At 45.5% G+C, this 22527-nt stretch overlaps 1 protein-coding gene across 1 annotated transcript in view; it reads right to left on the reverse strand.

Moving 5' to 3' along the window:
* Positions 1–22527, reverse strand: part of PPIP5K1 (diphosphoinositol pentakisphosphate kinase 1) — a 96756-nt gene that overhangs the window by 34380 nt on the left and 39849 nt on the right. Inside the window, exons 21-27 of the mRNA XM_067555390.1 lie at positions 18986–19113; positions 18457–18571; positions 16730–16837; positions 14612–14728; positions 14035–14199; positions 11156–11246; positions 2734–2856 (exon numbers count right to left, since the gene is read on the reverse strand). Of these exons, the coding sequence (XP_067411491.1) occupies positions 2734–2856; positions 11156–11246; positions 14035–14199; positions 14612–14728; positions 16730–16837; positions 18457–18571; positions 18986–19113 (847 nt within the window). The remainder of the gene's footprint in view (positions 1–2733; positions 2857–11155; positions 11247–14034; positions 14200–14611; positions 14729–16729; positions 16838–18456; positions 18572–18985; positions 19114–22527) is intronic.

Below are 22527 nucleotides of genomic sequence, written 5' to 3' on the forward strand. Positions count from 1 at the left end.
AGACCCCAGAGTTTGCAATAAATGTGGAATTAGTGTACGGTGACGGGATGGTGCCGCATGTATTCAAGTGTTTTCAAACCATATTAACTCAATCTGATCCGCTATAAAGCCCCCGTGCAGACAAGCCCCTAGAAAAACAACAATAAAAACAAAACTAAGCTGTTGCCTGAACTATCTCACTCACCCCTATTGATTAATTATCTTCTTCAGATTTCAGAGTTACCAATGTTGGCATTTAAACTATTTCACCACCATTGGTTTAAGCAGAAACGCCCAACTAAAGGGCTTGTCTCGCATTCCAAACTGCCTCCCCCAGGAGCCAAAAGCCTCGATAGCTTCCTACTGAGCTGCTAAAACTTCCAGCTTCCTCCTCACAACGTCAGCAATGCAGCGTGGCCCTGGCAGTGCAGAAAAGCATGGAGACAATGAGAAATAAACTGAATTTAACACCAAAATAACTAACTCAGAGGTGACTGACTTGATCGGGTTAGTTGCCTTCATATTTAATTAAATAAAAACCTACCTTCTAACATTTATTTTATGCTGCCACTCCACAAGAGTGCCAAAAGAATGCAGGGACCTTGCCACAGGATTTAGACCCAGCCTGCTGGAAACTGCCCAGGGCTTTGATTATAGGCAGCTAATGGTACCTGCAGTTTAGCGTTTGTAGGCAGGCTCCAGCTGCCCAGTATACATATTGCAGCATTCAGCATGCAGTGAATGAGCACAGACCAAGACTGAGGAGACCTGGGTTCTACTCTTGACTGCCACCAGCTTGCTGTATGCCCTTAGCCTGTCACCAAGTTAATTCTCTCTCTGTTTCTCCCTATAGGAATAATACTACCTGTGAACTTTGAAAGTGCCTGGAGAGCTATAGAAGAAAAAGGTACCAGGACACAGACTATTCTTGTCAGCCCCTTCATCTGTATCCCCACACCAGATGCCTTGAGCTACCCTGCCCTATACTAGCAGGTTGGCTCTGAGACCTATTGCATAGCTAGCACAGCTTCTCTCACCACTCACAGCCACCTAGGGCAGCTCAGAATGGATAAGGAAAGGTTTAGGGAGTATCTTTCATCGGTGAAAGAGAGAAGTTTTTGAGCTAAACAGAACTCTTCTTTGGGTGTGGGGGAATATACCCAGAGTGTCACCGCTCCATACAAGGTGGAGGAGATCGTTTAGCATCAGTAGTTAACAATAATCTAAGAAACCATTCAGGATGAAGTGGCCTGTTAACACTGTGCAAACATAGGACAAAACCAGAGGGATTAGCAGGTTATAGACTGATGTAAGAAGCCATACTCCAGTGTCTTTATTAAGACCATGATTTTGAGTGTCTAGCAGAGAGTTATGAATTTAAGCTCCCAGGCTCGTCTTTTGAAGGTGTTGTGCAGGTTTCCTTTGAGTACTAAGACTGACAGGTCAGATATGGAGTGATCGCTTTGTAAGAAGCATTCACCCACGGATGATATGGTGTTTTTGTCTTTTACCCTTTTCCTGTGTGTGTTTGAGTGTGTAGTGATGGTCTGGTTACACCCATAGCTACTAGTGGGGTATTCACTGCACTCAACGAGATACGCCATGTCGTGATAGGCATGTGTGAGACCTAGGGATCCTGAAAGGTGTGTTGTGGGTCATCGCATCCACCCTTTCTCTCTAATATCATGGGCCCAACATGGCTAGAACACCCCTGCAAACGAGAACAAGGTTTTACAGTTTCCCTTAGTTTGCTTTCCTGATCTCCACCACCCTTATGCTGCATTAGGGAACTCCCAACCCTGATTCAATTCATGGAGCCAAGCTTCCTATTATGTTCTACATCACTGTCAGTGGCTGTGCAATGATTATGACCCCACCTTCACATATCCCAGTTTCTTTGTTTCAGTCTTCAACACTAAGTCCCTAGGGGCAGGACCGCCTCCTGGTATGTCTCGTGCAGTGCAATCACACTGCAGGTGCTGTATAAATACAAAGGACTATTCTGATGTAACGTGTCAGCCGGACAGTCCCCTTCACTGTCAGCGCATGGGCCAGCACTTAAACTAACGAGCTGAATGTTTGATTTCATCAGGTCATCTTTACTAGGGGTTCAGTTGAAGATTTGTCAGACAGCTTCTGTAGTAAGTGAGCGATAGCAACTAGAGTTTGCAATCTCCTCTCATTATCCTACCTACCACCTCCCTCAGCACCTCAGGTGCACAGAACTACCTGGATGTGTGTGCGCGTCATAGGTTATCCTATGTTACCCCCCTAAATCCCCAGCCTGGCCTCACTATGCACATCAGGTGCACAGACCTCTCTGGATGTGCATGTCCCATAGGTCGTCCTATATACCCCCCAACCCCACATCCCCAGCCTGGCCCCACCATGCAGGTCATTCTGCCAACATGGCAGCCCCAGTTCCACAGTCATACAGACAGAACTCGGTCTTCTTATGGGCTGAGAAGCAGAGCACCAGTGGGTCCATTTGAGACAAACGAGCTGATTCTCTGAGCGCACAGGGACAGACCAATGGCCCATTGAGCTCAGTAACCCACATCCAACAGCAGGCAGTGTCCGAATGCTCAGAGAAATACATAACACTTCAGTGTGACTGTGCGTATGCAGGTGCAGAGGATATTCAATTCATTTATGTCTAATCCTCTGGAAAATCTTACTAAGTTTTGCCTCAGTAACATCTATAGACAGCAAGTTGCACAAGTCAGTTATCTGCTACATCAAGAACATTCATACCATCTTTGTAGGTCAGGCTGGCGGTGAACTTTTTGCCGTGGCTGCGTGCATAGTCCTGGAGGTTTGGGGCGCTGGAAGAGCCTCCGAGCACAGTAGTGCTAAATAGTCCCGTACACTGCGACCCTGGAAAGGCGTGGAGGACATTAGTATTACATCTCCACAGCATGCAGTTACAGACAGCAGAAAAGTTAGCAGGGGAGAAGTAATCTGCCCTGTCTCCAGGAGATGAATCTCAAGACGGGACTGATGCTAGACCGGGCAGCAAGCTCCCTCCAAAGGAGAGCAGCATTGGGCACAGCACGGGGAGTTTGGTATTTGGAGAAGAGGAAAGTTGCCTTACTGCAGAATAACCCCCCATACAGGGTTTACTATCACTCAGCCTAATGCTCAGACTGGATCAGGAGGCGGAAAGCCATCTACCCATTCATTTCAGGCATTTTTAAGACACCTAATCCCCTTGATATGTAAATACCAACTACAGGGCACTGCCCCTCTGCCCGCCCTCCAGTTCTCCTGTGCAGGGATTTCCCCAGTTCTGTAGGAAGCAGCCAGCACCACACGATGGAGGGGGTAGGAAGCAGGGAATAATGCCAGAGAGGAGGGAGAGCCTACAGCCTAATCAGGATTTTTCAAAGGAAACACAGAATCTGCTGATCAGGAAACAGGGAGCTTGCTCATTGCCCTCCTGAGTGCAGGGAAAAGATTGGATCAAGCTGGTGCCAGATCTCTACTCATAAGCACTGGGGAAAGAAATCTGTATCTCATTATAGAGCCATTCTTTCAGGTTTTCAGATACACAAACTGCTGCCCCCATCAGTTCCCAGGTCCCTCCAGTCCAGGATTCTGCCTTGATGTTTCAGAGAAAGGCCAAATAACCACACTGCTCCTCACCAACTGTGAGATTGCTATACAGGGTACAGGACATGAGTCCTTCCTAAGCCCTGGGGCTTGCAGACCATCCATTTATACCCCCACTGTCTCTCTGCAGACCTACTCAGGGGTTTCTCGGTTAACACTTTCTAGTTGTACAAAACAAAAACCACACAAATAAGCCTAACCCAATCCTAATTAAACCATGGCTCTGCATTCAGCATCCATTGTTATAAGCTTAGCTAGAAATCTTTTGGAAAAAAAAAAATCAAAAATCAAAATGTATTAAGCCAAGAGTTTTGTTAACACCGGTGGACAGAATCAGACTCCCTCAGAGACTCTGAAAATGGCTGCCACATATTGTGTCATTCTGCCTGTTCTGGACGCCTCTATAAAAGTACGTCTCCATAAATTAAATGTCCTAAATTTCTATTATCTACAATTAATTGTTGGCTCTTTTCTCCAGGCAGCTGGCAGAGCACATTTGGATTCAATTTACATATGCACGGTAGGTTTATGACCTTTTACATAATAATATGCAACTGTAGCCTATAAACCCAGTCTTTAGAAAAGGCAGAGAACTATGAAATTATCATTCTATTCCTGACTCTGCCACAGACTCATTGTCAGACAGATGAGCCACTCAGGTCAAAATTCTCAAAAGTTGGGTGCCCAGGTTGAGAACGCCCTAGGATTATCGATCATCAGAAGTGCTGAGCTCCTACCGACTTCTATTAGAATGATCTGAGCTCAACATGCTGAATACCAGGCACAAGAGGTTGCCATCTGGACACCCACCCACTCATCACTTTGCCTCTCAGAGCCACAGTGCTCCCTAGAACGCTTTGCAGGCCACTTAAGTGGTGACTTGACAGTTGGGCGTTTGGAACATGGTTCATGCCAGTTGAGGAAAGCAATTTTGCTTATCCATACTGTGGTCCAAAATCATTAACTGTGATGCAGCAGAGCGTAAGCCTCAGTGGGGAGTCATCCCCGAGTGGGGCAGGTGCTCCCACTGCTACTCTCCCACACTTTTTTACCTCCTTACACAGGACAGGTCCAGGCATCTACAAACTGTTGACTTTATACTGATCTAAAGTCTTCCTCCACTGTTAACTTACAACATTCTATTCTCTGCACCGCAAATGTTACTCATGATCAGAAATGATTCAGCCCTTTTAAAACGCCTGCCACCCGAGCTGTCTCATGGACACCTCATGGCATGCTGATTACTCACCTGGAGAAGTATCTCTTTTGATGGAGTTTAAATTCATTGCCCTTTAATTTAATTGATTAACCCTTGTTCTCAAATTATGGGGCAGCATCAAAACCTGAGACTGATCAATTTTCACTATTCTACCCATAACTTCACTTCAGACAGATTCCCTTGAATTCATATTTCCCACTGCCTTTTTTCCCCCCCACACAGTAAATGCAGCAATTTTAGTCTTTGAGTATCAAGTACCCACACTAACTACCCTCGCTATTCTTTCCCGGAGCCGTCCAAGCTCAGTGAGGCACCCAGCACAGGACACGCTGCTCCAAATAAGGGCGTACAGTGACAGCTACTTTTCTATGTTAAATTCTATTTGCTGATGTCTTCACTGAGCTCCTCATGACCTAGCATAAGAATTCTTCATCAGGGGACCCTTGCTCAGAGAACTAATAGAGGGATGCACAATCTTTCCCACACAGAGCCCTGTCTTATAGCCATGACTGAATGTGATCTCCTCACTCCAAGAGAAGGTCCCTGCAGGTGAAGGTTGAACATTTTTGGGAGCAGGCAGAAAGAAGAAAATTGGCACTGTCATTACTTGTTTCAGAGAGAAACAGGAGCTCAGTCTCCAGGCTTCCCAATTTGCCATTTGACACCAGTTCTAAATCCCCCATTTAACTCAGAGATTCCCCAGGGCATGTATGCAACACTAGATTATGTAGTCTCTCTCTTCTTCTCCTGGATGAGCCTCAGTTAACTGCAAAGCATTCTGGGATTTTTAGTCTGCTCATGGACTCACCTCTGCATTCCATCCAGAGACAAATTCCTTTTTCTTAATTTTTCAAAAGGAGCAGTGTTTGCTGATGTGAAGCAGCTAGCTAAACACGGCCCAGGTTTCCTGTCAAAGTCTTCATGAGAAAGAGACAGCCTGCAAAAAATACCCTTCCCAAAGAACAGGAATTTCCGTATCCGATCACATCAATAGCCCATTCAGACCTGTAACCATTGCCTACTGCTATTCTGGATGAGAAGAATGGCCCATTCACATGGTATCCCCCTCTCCCTGCCACACCAGATTGCACCAATAGTCCATTTAGTTCGGTATCTTGCCTCCAGCAGTAGCCAGGACCAGATACTTCAGAGGAAAATGTAAATTGTTTCCGTATTTCACTGTGCAATGCTATGCCATATAAGAAAATTGATTCCTAACTCCATAACTCATTCATTACCTGAAGCAGGACTATGGATGACCCTTGTAATTTATCCTGAAATTGTGACACTTGGTATAAGATGACACTAGTTTTCCATCAGCTTCCAAAGGGAGTTAATTCAGTTCACATGACCAGAATGACGTCTTTGGGCAACATCTATTGTTGCAAAACTACAGAAGAGGCATCAGGTTTGGTCAGCCAGTAACTGGCTCAGAGAACAGAAGCACACAAGGATGAGAACAGCTCCGAGGGCAGATCACAGCTCCCAGATTGAGAGTTTAGAGATTGTGCTACAATGCAATCATCACAATCAGCAGAACACAAAGAGGTTAATGAACTGTGTAGCAAGAGTTCTGTGCCTACTCACACGGCAGAAGAGAAGGCAATGGAAAGGAAGCAAAAGACAGAGAAAAAGAGGTACTCAGCCCCACTGCAATAGCACCACGATACATGACTATTCCTGGATTTGGCTAGCTCAGTACAATTGGCTGGGTCAGGGAGCATGAACTTGTGCAACTGCAGTGCTTTTGTATGGATCATTTCTCCACAAAGATTCTATACAACCTACCCCCTCAATCGCTTAAGCTACCACCTAAACCCTACTCTGCCCAATCTGCTCTCGTTAACGCTCCCTTTACCTTATTCTCTCACTTTCTACTGTATTTCCACACTGACCCCACCTCTTGGAACAGCCTCCCCGCTTGCAAAGTAGCCTCCATTTACACTAAGGCTACGTTTACACTGACGGCGGCAAAATAGCCACCGCCAGATCAATCTTTCAGGATCGATTGAGCGGTCAGTGAGATCCGCTCAATCGATCAAGAAGTTGACTGAGTAAGTCCACCCCCTCAAGTAGCGTAGCGCTGAGTCGACGGGAACAGCGCAGTGTGAACAGCGCGCAGAAGGGAAGCAGAGCAGTTGACATCAGTTACGCACACTACTTTGTGTAGTTTGTGTAACGACCGTCGACTGCCGCCGAATCACACGCTCAGTGTGAACCAGCCCTAAGGCTCACTTCTTTCACCCATCTTGGAAAGGGCGCTGACCTCCCAGACTTGTGCCATATCAGAACTGGTCAGTCAGACCGAAGATCCTCCCGCAGCAGAGATCTGTCTAAACTATGCGTTTTGTAAAGGGATACATACGCACTAATCAGCTGCAGCTGCTAACTTTTCTTGCAACTCTGGCATCTACCAAGTGAGTTCAAGAGTCTTTTTTATCCAAAAAGTCGGGTACTGTTGGGGGCTGTGGCTAACTGCTCACAAAAGAGGAGTTTTTCACAGAAATAAGCAAAGGGATCTCCTTTTACAACAGGACTGTGCATATATTTCTCCAGAAATCTGGGCTTCAAATCCCTTGTGCACCCATGGAGTTATAAACAGCTCACACAGCTCTATATTCAGACCAGAATTCTGACCAGACAGCCACATCCCAAGTTTTATACCACAGCCCTTCAAATGTGCAGGGTTCTGTGGCCCTTCCAGTTTCCACTGGCACATTTTAACAGAGTAAACCTAGCTCAAACTTATCATAATGATGGCTGGGGAGATGGTAACAGCAATATATCTGGAGTCCTCTCTTGCAGTCCCCTTTTGTGTTTGTAAACATCTTGGTTTTATACCAAAGTACAAGCACCCATCCTTCTCCCTCCATGGCAAGAGATCAAGAGATACTGGCAAGGTCTGTTAGTGGGGAAGTAGGCTCAGTCTGACATTAGAGCAGGGCTTGTCAAAGCCCAGCAGAAGCAATAGGTGGTATGGGCTAAAAGACCCGCCCACAAGAATAGGTGCTGAAGTTCAAGTCAGAGAGAACCAGTCTAAGCCCAGCTGTCCTTCCTACTCCTCCACACAGAGAGAACACACATTTCAGATTGTGAAGGGGATCAATCTAGATTTCTATAAGGCAGACAAAGGCATTAGGAAGGAAGAGATGCGTGAACAGGTGACAGATGCATTGTCTCGTTTAAATACATCAGAGGGATAAATACCAGGGAGGGAGAGGAGTTATTTAAATTAAGCGCCAATGTTGACACAAGAACAAATAGAGATAAACTGGCCAACAGCTAGCTTAGGCTTGAAATTTGACAAAAGTTTCTAACCATCGGAGGAGTGCAGTTCTGGAACAGCTTTCCAAGGGGAGCAGTGGAGACAAAAAAAAAATTTAACTGGCTTCCAGTCTGACCTTGATAAATGTATGGAGGGGATTATATGATGAGATTGTCTACAATGGCATGTAGCTAATCTGTGAATGCCAGCAGCAAATATCCTCAACAGCTGATGATGGGACTCTAGATGGGGAGGGCTCTGAGCTACTACAGAGAATTCTTTCCCAGGTGTTTGCCTGGTGGCTCTAACTGATTGCCATATTTGGGGTTGGGAAGGAATTTTCCCCCAGGTCAGACTGGCAGAGACCTGGGTTTTTTTTTTGCTTTCCTCTGTCGCATGGGGCACAGATCACTTGCTGGTTTAAATTAGTGTAAATGGTGGATTCTCTGTAACTTGAAGTCTTCAAATCATGATTCAAAGAGTCTAGGGGTCTCTTACAGGAGCTGGTGGGTGAGGTTCTGAGGCCTGCAATGTGCATGAGGTCAGACTAGATGATCATGATGGTCCCTTCTGGTCTTAAAAGCCTGAGTTTTTACGAATCCAATTCCACCCAGAAAGACAGACATGTCCCTAGTGCCTGAGGCTGTACAACTAGACTGTTAGCACAGATCCCTCAGTGCAGATGCAGAGCCCTGAAGAGAGCAGTGGCCACTGAAGCCACACAAAGCCCCTAATACAACCGATTACATGGTACCATTCATTCCTTCTCAGACTCAGCAGTGCAGAGGACTAGTCAGAAGAGTGGCTTTGTATAGACAATCTACTTAGAGAGCCCCAGACTCAGGCCTGGTCTAAAAACTGACAAAACAGTGCTAGTGTACACACTGCAGTCACCCTCTCCTCCCCTGCCCTGCCCCACTGACAGAACTGCCCAGTTTTTTCGACAAAATAAAATCACCTCAACGAGATGTGTAGGGCTCATGTCAGCTCAGTTAGGGTGACAATACACTGAGGCTGCATCCCCCTTATATCAGCTGCGCCTGGGCGCTTCTTCCTTTGGCTCAGGGCTCAACTGTGAAACTAACATGGCTGCGGCTTGCCCAGAGCGTTGGGAGGGTGAGAAGCCAGGGCAGCTAGACCACACTCCCCAAGGGGAAAAAGCCCTGGGGCAACTTCCCCCTGGAATGGGGAAAGAGGAAGTGCCGAGCAGCTTTCCCCGGCTCCCAGCAGGCAATGGGGAGGAAAGAAGCCTGGGGAACGGGGGGGGGGGGGGGGGGGGGGGGGGCGCGCGGCGCAGCAGGAGGCAGACCAGACTCTCAGCTCCCCACACTGCCCCTCTTAGGTGGGTGGACGTGCTCCTGGTGGGGACGCACTCCACCAACCCAAAGGTAGTCTGGACATCAGCCACCGCAGTAATTCAAAGACATCCACCTCTTTTCAAAGACATCCTTTCTCCTAAACATTACAGGGTATGTTCACATGGAGATACAAAACCCACAGCACTGAGTCTCAGAGCCCAGTCAGCTGACTCAGGTTTGTAGGCTCAGGCTGCAGGGGTGAAAACTGCAGTGTAGACGTTTGGACTCAGGCTGAAGCCTGGCTTCTGAGACTCTCTTTCACAGGGTCTGAGTCCAGCCCAAGCCTGAACGTCTACACTGTAATTTTATAGCTCCACAGCCTGAGCCCCATGAGCCCAAGTCCGCTGCAGCTGTTATCACAGTGTAGACATAGCCCTGGACTTCGGAGCTCAGTGAGGCCAAAGAATTTTAAAGTGTGGTTAAAATTCCCTTCCCCTCTACACTGCCCAGTTTTCACTTTCTTGCACTACTATACTTGCACTAGTTCTACACTGGGCATAGAGTCTTCCAAGGAGACAAGAGTTGAATTTATAATGTTAAAGAAGAAAAAAAAACCAAAATTTTCTTTTAACAGAACCCTTTGGGACTTCTTCACACAACACGAAAAAAAGCAACGAAGTGCAGACACTCATTTAAGTTTCCCTTTGCAGGTCTCCATTGGACTACCAGACTTTTAAATACAGTAAATATTCCAGGACTGGAACAGTCAGCTTTGGGTATTGTCCAGAATGAACAGCTCTATCATCTTGCTGCACAAAACTGGTTTATGGATAGTTTGCAATCTCCCACAGAATGCACTGTCCTTCTAAACGATCAGAGTCTGCATCTGTCAAGGATCCACTTCGCAGGCATACAGCAGCAGAGATTTGGGCTCTGGATAAAGAATTTGACTCTGCTTTTGCAACAGGAGTTCTGGGAGTGTTAGGAGGCTCTGATCAACAAAACCCATATTCTGACCTGACAGGACAGCAGGTTCATGGGTTCCTTAACCTTGCACCAAATGTTTGGCTCTACTAGACAGCATTACAAAGTTCCACCAATCTGACTTTGGTGCCCAGCCCACAGATACTCCTCAATGATAGGAATCTGTGCTAAAAATACTTAGAGTTGCAAACTGTGCCCACAAGCTTTTTCCCCAGCTTCAACTGGCACACTAGCGATGAAAAGCTAGTCAGATCAGTGATGGGTGCTACAAGCTGTCACCACTGAACAGACGATGGTTGATGAGTGATCTCCATTCCCTGGAGGTGGCCAAAAATCTTTACAAGAGGAAGGAATTATAGACAACAATGCATCCATGGGAATAGTCTTGCAAATGAATAAATTAACCCAGCTATGACACAAAAAGCATGCCCGTTTCAGCCCTATACACAACCCAAGTTCATCCCCATCTCAGATTTTGGACAGGCACTTTTTCCTCCCTTTGCTAAGCACCGTGAAATGTGCTGCAATGGGAGGAGAAACCTATTCTGCAATTATACATCTGCTACGAAACGTAACGTGTGCACTTTCAGTAGTAAGGACCTTGGCTATGTGAGGGGCTGAGGAATGAAGGAGATAGAAAACTGTACAGGAAACATTGCATGCTGTAACGTTACATAAGAGGACATAATACATACACAGACATACATGGAACTTGAGCCAGATGGACGTGTGGAGGGATGGACAGACGCACACACAGATACAGAGGTACAGGTGGACAGGTCGAGTACAGGCTCGTACCTAAGCCACTTTGCTTCATCTCGGAAGGTTGTCTGGAGTAGGAGGTGAAGAGGCGATACCCTGCAGATTTGGAAGAGGACTCAGACAGCACCTGCAGAAACAAATGATGCAATCAGCATTCTGCTAAGGATGTCTGCCTGCTCTACCCACCACACGCAAAGGACTTCACAAACGGCAGTAAGGGGCAGAGAAGGATTGGTCTCATTTTAAAGAGGGACGTGAAGGGCCAATGCTCAAAGGCACAGAGAGCAATTATGTGCCTAATTCTCACTGACAGCCCAAGGGAGGCAAGTGTTCACCTGCCCTTTGTATCCTTAGAAATCTCCCCTCCCCCCCACCGTAACTCAGCACAAAGCTGAGAATGGAACTCGAGGAGGCTTGACCCCCACACTCTAGTTCTGCTCACCAGAGCATGCTCCTTTCCCTCTACAGCACACACTACCCATGTCAGCATCACCATATGGGGTTGTCTCCACACAGGAACAGCCAGACTAGGCCAGAACAAAGGTCCAGCCAACTCCTGGCATCTTGTCTCTAATAGTGGACAGTACCAGATGCTTCCAATGGAATGAACAGAAAGGGCAATTTCGAGTGAGATATACCTTGTCATCCAGTCCCAGCTTCTGGCACTTGGAGGTTTACGGACACCTGAAGCATCGGATTGCGTTCCTGATCATCCTGGCAAATAGCCATTGATGGACCTATCCTCCATGAACTTATCTAGTTCTTTTTTGAACCCTGTTATAAGTCTTGGCCTTCACAACATCCTCTGGCAAGGAGTTCCACAAGTTGACTGTGCATTGTGTGAAGAAATACTTCCTTTGTTCATTTTAAATCTGCTGCCTATTCATTTCATTTGGTGACCCCTAGTTTTTGTCTTTAGAGGAGTAAATAACACTTCCTTTTTTACTTTCTCCACACCAGTCATGATTTTATAAACTTCTATCATATTCCCCTTAGTCATCTCTTATCCAAGCTGAAAAGTTCCAGTCTTATTAATCGCTCCTCATATGGAAGTTCTTCCATACCCTTAATTATTTTAATTGCCCTTTCTGTACCTTTTCCAATTCCTATATATCTTTTTTGAGATGGTTGGTAGTATATCCCTATTGCTATATTTTTATTCAAGCATGGATTTACTGTACCTAGAGATTCTATGGCACAGTTTGGTTCATTTAAGATTTTTGTTTCATTTGACTCTATGCTTTCTTTCACATATATAGTGACAAACCCCACCAATACGACCTGTTCTGTCCTTCTGATATATTTTGTAACCTGGTATTACTGTGTCCCATTGATTATCCTCACCACCAAGTTTTTGTGATGCCTTTTATATCAATATCCTCATTTAATACGAGGCACTCAAGTTGACCCATCTTAGTACTTAGACTTCTAGCATTTGTATATAAGCACTTAAAAAAATTGTCACTTTTTAGCTGTCTGCCATTTTGTGACGTAATTGAATAGGACTCTTTCATTTGACTGTTTCTCATCAGATCCTACCCATAATTTTATCCTCTCCTCCTTACTAGGATATAGAGAATCTCCATGAATAAATCCTCCCCTAATGGATATGTCTATCCAAACCACGTGCTCCTCCGCACCCGTACGCTTTCCCCCCGCCCTTAGTTTAAAAACTGCTCTACGATCTATTTAATTTTACGTGCCAGCAATCCAGTTCCATTCTGGTTTAGGAGGAGCCCATCATTCCTGTACAGGCTCCCCCTTCCCAAAAGGTTCCCCAGTTCCTAATGAATCTAACCCTTCCTCCTTACACCATCATCTCATCCATGCATTAATACCCTGCAATTCTGCCTGGCTAACTGGCCCTGCGCATGGAACTGGAAGCATTTCAGAGAATGCTACCACAGAGTCCTGGACTTCAATATCTTACCTAGCAGTCTAAATTTGGCCCCCAGGACCTCTCTCCTATCCTTCCCTATGTCATTGGCACCTACATGTAACACGACCACCGTCTCCTCCCCAGCACCACAGCATAAGACTGTTTAGATGTCTCAAGAGAGCTGCAACCTTTGCATCCAACACACCAGTCACCATGCGGTTGTCCCAGTCATCACAAACCCAGCTACCTGTTTCTAGTGATCGAGTCCCCCATTACTATTACCTGTCTTTTCCTAATGACTGGAGTTCCCTCCCCCAGAGAGGTATCCTCAGTGCAAGAGGATACCATGACATCATCTGGAAGGGGAGTGCCAACTATGCAATTGAGCTTAAGGACAAAGAGCAAGGTCAACCCAGCTGATCTCAGCTGCCTTGGCAGAACAATGGATGGACAATTCTAGAAGTACCTTGGTCCTATGGCAGACTAAGACCTTTGTAATAAATCTCTGCTGCCCAATACAAATCATAGACAGCCTACATCACCAGTTCCCAGGAGCCTACAGGAGACAAATAGGCAGCTATGGCACCTTCCAATTCAACTTCATGAGAAGTCCAAGAAGAAATTAATTAAAACAATGTGGCCTGAGGTGACAACGGTACATTTACTCTGACAGCTAGTAATGCTAATACCCTACAATGCCGCTGATGTGCCTACTCAGCATTTCCCAAGTGTGCTTTTGCCACTCTTCACCCATAGACACTTCTACACAATTTTCTTTCCTCACTAATTGTTCAAACCTCTTTCCTGCATTTTTCCATAGTGAAGGTATTTTAAGGAGTTCAGTACGTCAACCAACCATCCAACCACTCTGCATTTATTAATAAACCTGCTTTTCCCACTGACACATTTATTCCCCTAACTCCCTAAATGGCAGTAACTCAAACCCTGGTGCACTATTAAAAGGTGAGTCCCAGAAAATGTGAGTGTGGGCAAGAGAACTTGATCAGAACAATTGAAACTACACCCGCCGCATTACCTCCATGGACCCCGTTTTCCGGTTGCGGATCAAGGGTGATCTCCGCTGAATGCAGATTGGCTCAGAGGGCTGTGGTGACCTTTGCTGTGCTTGGTCTGTCTCATCAATGCTCTTCACCCTGGAGAGATCCTCCATGCTGCCCTGGTCTGGCTTCTTACCATCATTCTGAATGAAGGAAATACTGGCTGCGTCACTAACACAACTAGCAGTGTGGGGCCTGGTGGGATTTATTGAGGAGAGAAACAGGCCCAGCAGAATTCCCATGAGACACTTGTAATCATACTACATTTTTTACATTTCCCCAGATGGTGCCTGGCCCTTCTGTGAGCACACTGAGGAGAACCCAAGAGCCTGCTCCTCCACTACCACAAATGCTCTCTTGAATCCCCTGGGGTCTCAGCCACTCTTCTAAGGATTTGGGAGAAGTGAGCCCATGGCTTCACCTATCTTTCATCAGCACATTGTATCCTCCTGAGAGGCAGTGCAGTTTGTGTCCTCCACACCATCTCCCACACAGTCTGCTGCCTCAGTGACACAGTCAGGCTCTTCAAACAGACCACAGGGACTGCAGACTCACCTCTGCTGATGCGGGCCGAAAGCCAAACCCTGTAGGGGCACTTCCATCTTCCTCACATCCTTTCACACCAGGGCTGAAATGCAGCTCCACATGAAAACGCTCCTCTGAAGATGGGTCCTGAGAACATAAAAATCAACCCCACCTTCAGTGCAGGCTCTGGTACTGGCCCCAGGACCACCCTCCTCCATGTCAAAACTGCACACACGCCAAGCACACTGCTTAGGCGGAAACGCAGAAGCAATGAGACAAACCACAGACAGACTAACCTTGCCTTTACGTCTCACCCAGCAGCACGGAGCTAGGGCACTTGGGTCAGTATTACTTTTGTCACAGGAGCTCCTGGAGGACCCAGTCAGGATTGGGCTACACAAACATACCCAGAAACACAACCCTAGGCCTCCCTTCAAAACTGACCACACACACTGGGTGAGTCCCACACCTTCCTGGGCTTTTGCTTTATAGATGGTGACTCTTAGCAAAACACAGACCAAGGACTCTTACCCAGTGATCCCTCCTAGCTGAGCTAAAGCCTTTTAGAGGCACCCAATCTTGATTTGAAGACTCCCAGTGAAAGAGAATCCACCACACCCTTTGGCAAGTTGTTCCAATGGTTAATAACCCTGACTGTTAAAATTTTGCACCTTATTTTCTAGTCTAAATGTCTACTTTCAGCTTCCAGCCATTGGCTCTTTTTTCAAGTAGTTAACAGAAATATTTATTGAATACTTCTGCCTTTTCTGCATCATTATTGACAATTTTATCAGCTAGTAACAGACCTTCACCATTGCTAGGATTTATTTTCTGGATCCTTAAAAATTATCTTATTATTCTCTTAATCCTAGGGGCTATAGATTTTTCCTCATTGATTCCTTTGGCATCCCTTATCAATTGTCTGCATTTCACAATTGCTAATTTAATAGATTTTATGAACATCTGTCTGGCCTTCTGCATAACACAAGCCATAGAACCTCACCCAATGATTCCTGCCTCAAGCCCACCATTTATAGTCATTGCTATCAACCTCCTCATCTTCCAACTTGTGCATGCCTACATGTAATTCTGTATTGCTCTTTTCTCTTCCCTTTCTAATTAGGCCGGGGTTTTTGGGATTCTGAAATTTTGATTTTTTGAACATCTACTAAAAGATGTCTTACACAACTCCAAATTATCATTCAGATTATTTTTAGTTTTTTCTACTAGTCACTTTTAATCATAAGTGTAATAAATTATTTTCAGCTTCAGAAATTTGCCCTTTTAAAGTGACAAGTAAATATATTGCTGGTCAGGACAATATTCTGTTTGCAAATAACAAATGTAATTAGTTCATGATCTCTTACACCTAGAACACAACTAGTTTTTAGCTCAGTGATTAAATTTATCTTTATCAACACAATATAAGGCACAAATGCCAGATGCTAAATTCCAATATCAAGAGGGGCCACACTTACGCCCCCTAAATTGAGGGTGGGTTAATGAGCTGTAGCTGTCACAATGAGTCAGAAGGGCTCAGTTAACCTTTCCCTACAGAGTTCCAACACCTGATAACACAAGCAACCTATAACACATAGGTCTAATTCCAAGGGCTCTGCCCTAACCACTTACAGACAATGCAGTCTCCTCTTCTAACAATACACTGGAGGGAACAGAGGGGTATTTCTTCTTTTTCCCCCATGGTGAAAGACCACCACTAAGAAAAGGCTGTTATATGTGGCCTCCAACACCTCTAAGACTCTCCCAGCCAAAAGGAGCTGATAGCAGAGGTGTCTGATCATAGATTAACACTGTGAGTAGAAAGGGCTGTTCAGTAGCAGATTATTTTTAAATACCAATTCGAAATCCCTGCAACTAAATGAAGGATTTGGGTCTACAGATTCTTCTCCAGATGGGAACTCTTGGCTCTAGAAACTCGTGTTTTGGGAGGTACTTAAGCTCTGGAAACTCACCATCTCACTTTTCAGAAAGAAATCATGGAGTCAGTTTTGGGGTCTCACTGCCTGCTATGACAGGAAGCACGCCAACATCTTGCTACCTGGACCATGAGAAGGAGTGCTGGATCCTGTGTTGCTACTGTCTCACATCACAGGAGAAAAGATTTTATTCTAATTCTATATCTCTCACCTTGTTGTTGTCTTCGTAGAGCATGATAACAATCTGGGTCATGTAGTTTAGTTCTGAGATAGCACTCAAATAGTCCATGGCTCTCTTCCACTGCTGGTCCTTGGACTCCTGATGCATACACACAAACAGTTGGATGGGATAAGCAATGGCAGAAAACTTGCAGACCTAAACGAAATGGGTTTGAGGGGGTTTCCTCTACACAGTGTAACATCACTGTCAGCACAAAAACACCTCACTCAGCCAATACGAAGAGAGAACCTCACACTGAGGGAAAGGTGTTTATAGAAAGAAATGATGGCAGACAGGGACACTACAACTACTGCTACATGTTCAGATTTTAGCACATTCAGCCACCCTCTAATGTCATGTGGACAAATAGAGCATAGCCAACAGCAGTTTCGCTAGCATGCTGGTTCTCAAATGGCGGTCTGCAGAACGAAACGTTTGAAAGAAGCAGAGAGAAAATAGAGTGCAGAGACTGGAGAGGAAGGAGGGTTGCTCTTACAAAATGGTCTGGATGAATGAAAACACTGGAGAACTTTGGACATCGGATTTCTGAGATGGGAAAAGCAGCACTTCTGCAGTACGGTGCCCCGGCCCCCCTCCAGAGCACAGACATGCCCACAAGGCCGCGTGTCCTGCAGCACGGTATCCCCTGACACCACAGCACGTGGGATGGGATGGGCTGGAAGCCTCAGGAAAAACATTATGCACATTGACCAGGAAGTTAGACAAAGTCACATATGGCCATTGTCCTCAGATACAGAGAGCTGTGACAGGCTCTTGGAATCATAGAAGATTAGGGTTGGAAGGGACCTCCGAAGGTCATCTAGTCCAACACCCTGCTCAAAGCAGGACCAGCCCTGAATCTGAACATGCTAAACAAGCCCCAACTCCTACAAACCTTCTGGGACAGGAGACAAAAGTGAACCATAGAACATAACTGTGTTTGAGAGGCAGTGTCTTTCTTAGTCCTCCTATTGCCACAGGGAGTGTGTGTGTACAGCCAGCCCAAGCAACCCACAGGGAACGTGTTTGTAGAGCCAGCCCAACCAATGAGGCTCAGGAAAAGATTTTTCCAATCTAAGCTCTGTGGCAATGTGAAATTCTAGGCTTTACTCTTATCAAAGGAGAGAAAGGGCTCAGTCATCAAATACCAGGCCCTTTCATTCCCTTCTTGCTGAAGAGACTCACTCACACATCTGCAATTCCAGCTCACTTCAGGGAAAATTGAGTCATTGACTTGAAACTAAAAGGAAGTCTCTAGAGAGGAGCTTGGCCCTGCTCAAGTGGAATCAGCTGAGCTTCCCTTGCCGTCCAAGAGCAGGGTGGGGAGAGGAGAGTAGCACATCCAAGCTCTCTCACCTGGGCCCTTTCTGTCATCTTTATTCACACGCAGTAGCACCTTACTTCAGGAGCTATGCCACCCAAATCAGACTCCTTCAGGTTCCCACTGAAATCAGTGGGGCTGGTCTTGTAATGAGATATTAGCAAGACTAAGGAGGGAGAATCAAATCCTTAGCAAAAACAATCTTCCATATGCCAACAATGAAAAGAAACCACAACATGCAAACACAGCAGAGGTAGTACTGGTCAGAAGCCAATGGTACAAGTCATTGGTGGGTTAGCTAGCTAGGGAGGTAATCTGCAGTCACCCACTGTTCACCCTGAAAAGGGCTGACGAAGGAAGGGGGAGGTTTACCCTGTGGTACTGCTGGCACACTTACATCCAAGAGCCCCCCATATCGGAAGATGCTGAGCAGGGAATGTACGTGACTCTCACTGGTAAAGTATAACCGTGTTCGAACATGGCGACCGGGAGACAGGACTCCTCTTGAGTATCTAAACCAAACCAGCCCCAGCGTTACTCACAATGCAGCTTAGTTCACAGAGAATCTTTCATACAATGGTATCTCCACATACCTGAATAAAATAATTCTGCAGAAGTAAATACAATCAAGTTATAGGGCAGCAGAGGCAGGACGAGCTGTGAGGAGCAAGTAGGCTACTACACAGCATCCTAAGGAACAGGCTTGGAGGAATGGGGGCGTCCTTTTCCCAATCGAACACCTACTTCCCTCTGCACATTCTGGTAAGCGCAGCAACACTCCCCTCTCCCCACACTGATACAACTCTGAATGCATCATTGCCTTAGTTTAACATCACTCCTTGGTCCAGCTATGCCAACGTATGGCCTGGCCTGCTCAGGGTGCAGAATGCCCCCCACCAGCGCCACCATGCAGCAAAGGTCCTTACAAGGGGTGCAGCTTGTTGACAGACTCATCCTCATGGGTTCTCTGCAGGTCCAACTGGATCTTCTTGATGAGAGGAAGACAAAAGCCAATAGCAATCTCCAGCTTCTCCTCCTTATTTATCCCATATTCCTGAAGTAATAACAGAAAGAAAAGAACATCAGAACAGCCAGACGGGGTCAGACAATGGTCCATCTAGCCTAGTATCCTGTCTTTTGACAGCAGCTAATGCCAGATGCTTCAAAGAGAATAAACAGGACAGGGCAATCATCAAGTGATCTATCCCCTATTGTCCAGCCCCAGCATCTGGCAGTCAAGAGACCTGGGGACACCCAGCGCATGAGGTTGCATTTTTGACCATCTTGGCTAATAGCCATTGATGGCCCTATCCTCCAAGAACTTCTCTAATCTTTTTTTAAACCCAATTATACTTTTGGCCTTCACAACATCCCCTGGAAACATATGCCACGGGTCGACTGTGTATGGTGTAAGGAAGAAATTTCTTGTTTCTTTTAAACCTGCTGCCTATTAATTTCATTTGGTGACCCCGACTTCTTGTATTATGTGATGGAGTAAATAACACTTCCCTATTCACTTTCTCCACACCAGTCAAGATTTTATAGACCTCTGTCATAGCCCCTCTTAGCCTTCTTTTTTCCAAGATGAGTAGTCCCAGTCTTTTAATCTCTCCTCAAATGGAAGGTGATTTATACCTTAATCATTTCTGTGGCCCTTCTCTGTACCTTTTCCATTTCTAATATATCTTTTCTCAGCTGGGGTGACCAGAACTGCACACAGTGTTCCAGGTGTGGGTGTACCATGGCTTTATACGGCTCATTAATGGTTGGGGTTTTTTTTGTTACCTATCCCTTTTCTATTGATTCCTAACATTCTGTTAACTGCAAATGCTCATTGGGCAGATGATTTCAGAACACTATACACAATGACTTCAAGATCTCTTTCTTGAGTGGAAACATCTAATTTAGACCCCATCATTTTTTATGTACAGCTTGGATTATGTTCTCTAATGTGCATTACTTTGCATATAGCAACAGGGAATTTCATCTGCCATTTTCTGACCCACTCAATGAGTTTTGTGAGATCCCGGTGTAACTCTTTGCAGTCTGCTTTGGATTTAACTATCTTGAGTTATTTTGTATCATCTGCAAATTTTACCACCTCACTACCTCTTTTTCCAGATCATTTATGAATATGCTGAACAGTGCTGGTTGCAGTATAGATCCTTGAGGGACACTGCTATTTACCTCTCCCCATTCTGAAAACTGACCATTTACTTCAGGGGTGGGGAACCTTTTTTATGTCAAGGGCCTGATGGTGGCCCTGGCAGCGGGGGAGAATTCGGCGGCGGGGGAGAATTCGGCGGCGGCGCGGTTTCACGGCGGCGGCGGCGGCGGGGTTCCGTGGGGGGCAGGGGACAGTGCCCGCCGCCTAATTCCCCCCGCCGCCAAAAAGGGACAAACGGCGGCAGGGTTTTCGGCGGCAGGGTTTTCGGCGGCAGCCAATGGCCCCCCCCCACGGAACCCCGCCGCCGCCGTGAAACCGCGCCACCGCCAAATTCCCCCCCGCCGCCAGGTCCAGAACAAATGATTTCGCGGGCCTTATACGGCCCGTGGGCCGGACGTTCCCCACCCCTGATTTACTTCTACCCTTTATTTCCTGTCTTTTAACCAGTTACTGATCCATGAGAGGACCTTCTGTCATCCCATGACTGTTTGCTCAAGAGCCTTTGGTGAGGGACCTTGTCAAAGACTTTCTGAAAATCTAAGTATACAATGGGTATGTCTATACTGATTCCGCTGCATCAGGCTCCATGGATTGACACAGCAGGATCAATTGAGCAGCCAGTGGAGACCTACTCAATCGATCCTGGAACTCTCCATTCGACGCAGCAACTCCACTCCCCCGAAACGAGTAACACTGCGTCAGCCAGGGGGCATTTCCTATAGGCTCAGTGAAGATGCCGCAGTAAGGGAGCATAAGTAAATCGACGGGAGATATGCATTCTACAGTATGTAGCTTGCGTATCTCCTGTTGACCCAGTGCAGCAGTGTAGGCCTATATCCACTGGATCACCTTTGTCCACATGCTTAAAGAATTCTAATAGATTGGTGAGGCATAATTTCCCTTTACAAAAACCGTGTTGACTCTTCCCCAACAAATCATATTCATCTGGGTGTCTGATAATTCTGTTCTTTGCCATAGTTTCAACCAATTTGCCTGGTACTAAAGTTAAGCTTACCAGCTTGTAATTGACAGGATTGCAGCTGAAGCCATTTTTAAAATTGGCATCACATTCGCTCTCCTCCAGTCACTTGGTACAGAAGCTGATTTAAGTGATAGGTCACATACCACAATTAGTAGTTCTGCAATTTCATATTTGGGTTCCTTCAGAATTCTTGGGTGAATACCATCTGGGCCTGGTGACTTATTACCTTTTAATTTATCAATTTGTTCTAAAACCTCCTCTACTGACTCTTCAGTCTGGGATAGTTCCTCAGCTTTGTCACCTACAAAGAATGGCTCAGGAGTGGGATTCTCCCTTACACCCTCTCCAGGGAAGACTAATGCAAAGAATTAAGTTAGGTTCTCTGCAACAGCCTCGTCTTCCTTGAATGCTCCTTTAGCATCTTGATCATCCAGTAGCCCCACTGATGGTTTGGCAGGCTTCCTGCTTTTGATGTACTTAAAAATTTGTGAGGCTTTTGCTACTCACTCTTCACATTCTTTTTTGGCCTGCTTAATTATATTTTTAATCTTGACTAGCCAGAGTTTATGCTCCTTTCTATTTTCCTCAGTAGGATTTTACTTCCGCTTTTTAAAGGATGCCTTTTTGCCTCTAACTGTTTCTTTTACTCTGTTTAGCCATTGTGGCTTTTTATTTTTTTTGGTCCTCTCACTAGGATTTTTAATTTGGGGTGTATGTGTATATATATATATATATATATATATATATATATATATATATAGTTTGAACCTCTAGTATGGTGATTTTTAAAAAGTTTTCAAGCAGCTTGCAGGCATTTCACTTTTGTGCCTGTTCCATTTAATTTCTGTTTGATTAGCTTCCTCGTTTTTGTGGTGTTCTCCTTCCCGAAGCTAAATGCCACTGTGGTGGGTTTCTTTGGTATTGTCTCCTCCACACCTGCCCCTCACAAGTATGTTAAATTTAATTCTTTTGTGGTTGCTATTACTAAGTGGGTCAGCTATATTCACTTCTTAGACCAAATCCTCTATTTTCAACCAGGAGTACACATACCCCTCGGGGTACACAGAGGTCTTCCCACAGGAACATCAACTCATCTAGATATTTGACTAGTTTACAACAAGCTACATAAAAAGCACTAGCGACGTCGATACAAACTAAAATTTCATACAGACAATGACTTGCTCATACTGCTCTCTCTATACACACACACACACACACACACATTTATATTCAATTTGTTTTATTTTATAATCATATGGTAAAAATGAGAAAGTAAGCAATTTCACAGGACTAGTGTGCTGACACTTTTAAAAACGAGA

This window comes from Emydura macquarii, unplaced genomic scaffold (assembly GCF_026122565.2).
Source record: "Emydura macquarii macquarii isolate MOO-44397 ecotype Brisbane River unplaced genomic scaffold, CSIRO-AGI_Emac_v2 contig_1644, whole genome shotgun sequence".
Taxonomy (NCBI): Eukaryota; Metazoa; Chordata; order Testudines; family Chelidae; genus Emydura; species Emydura macquarii.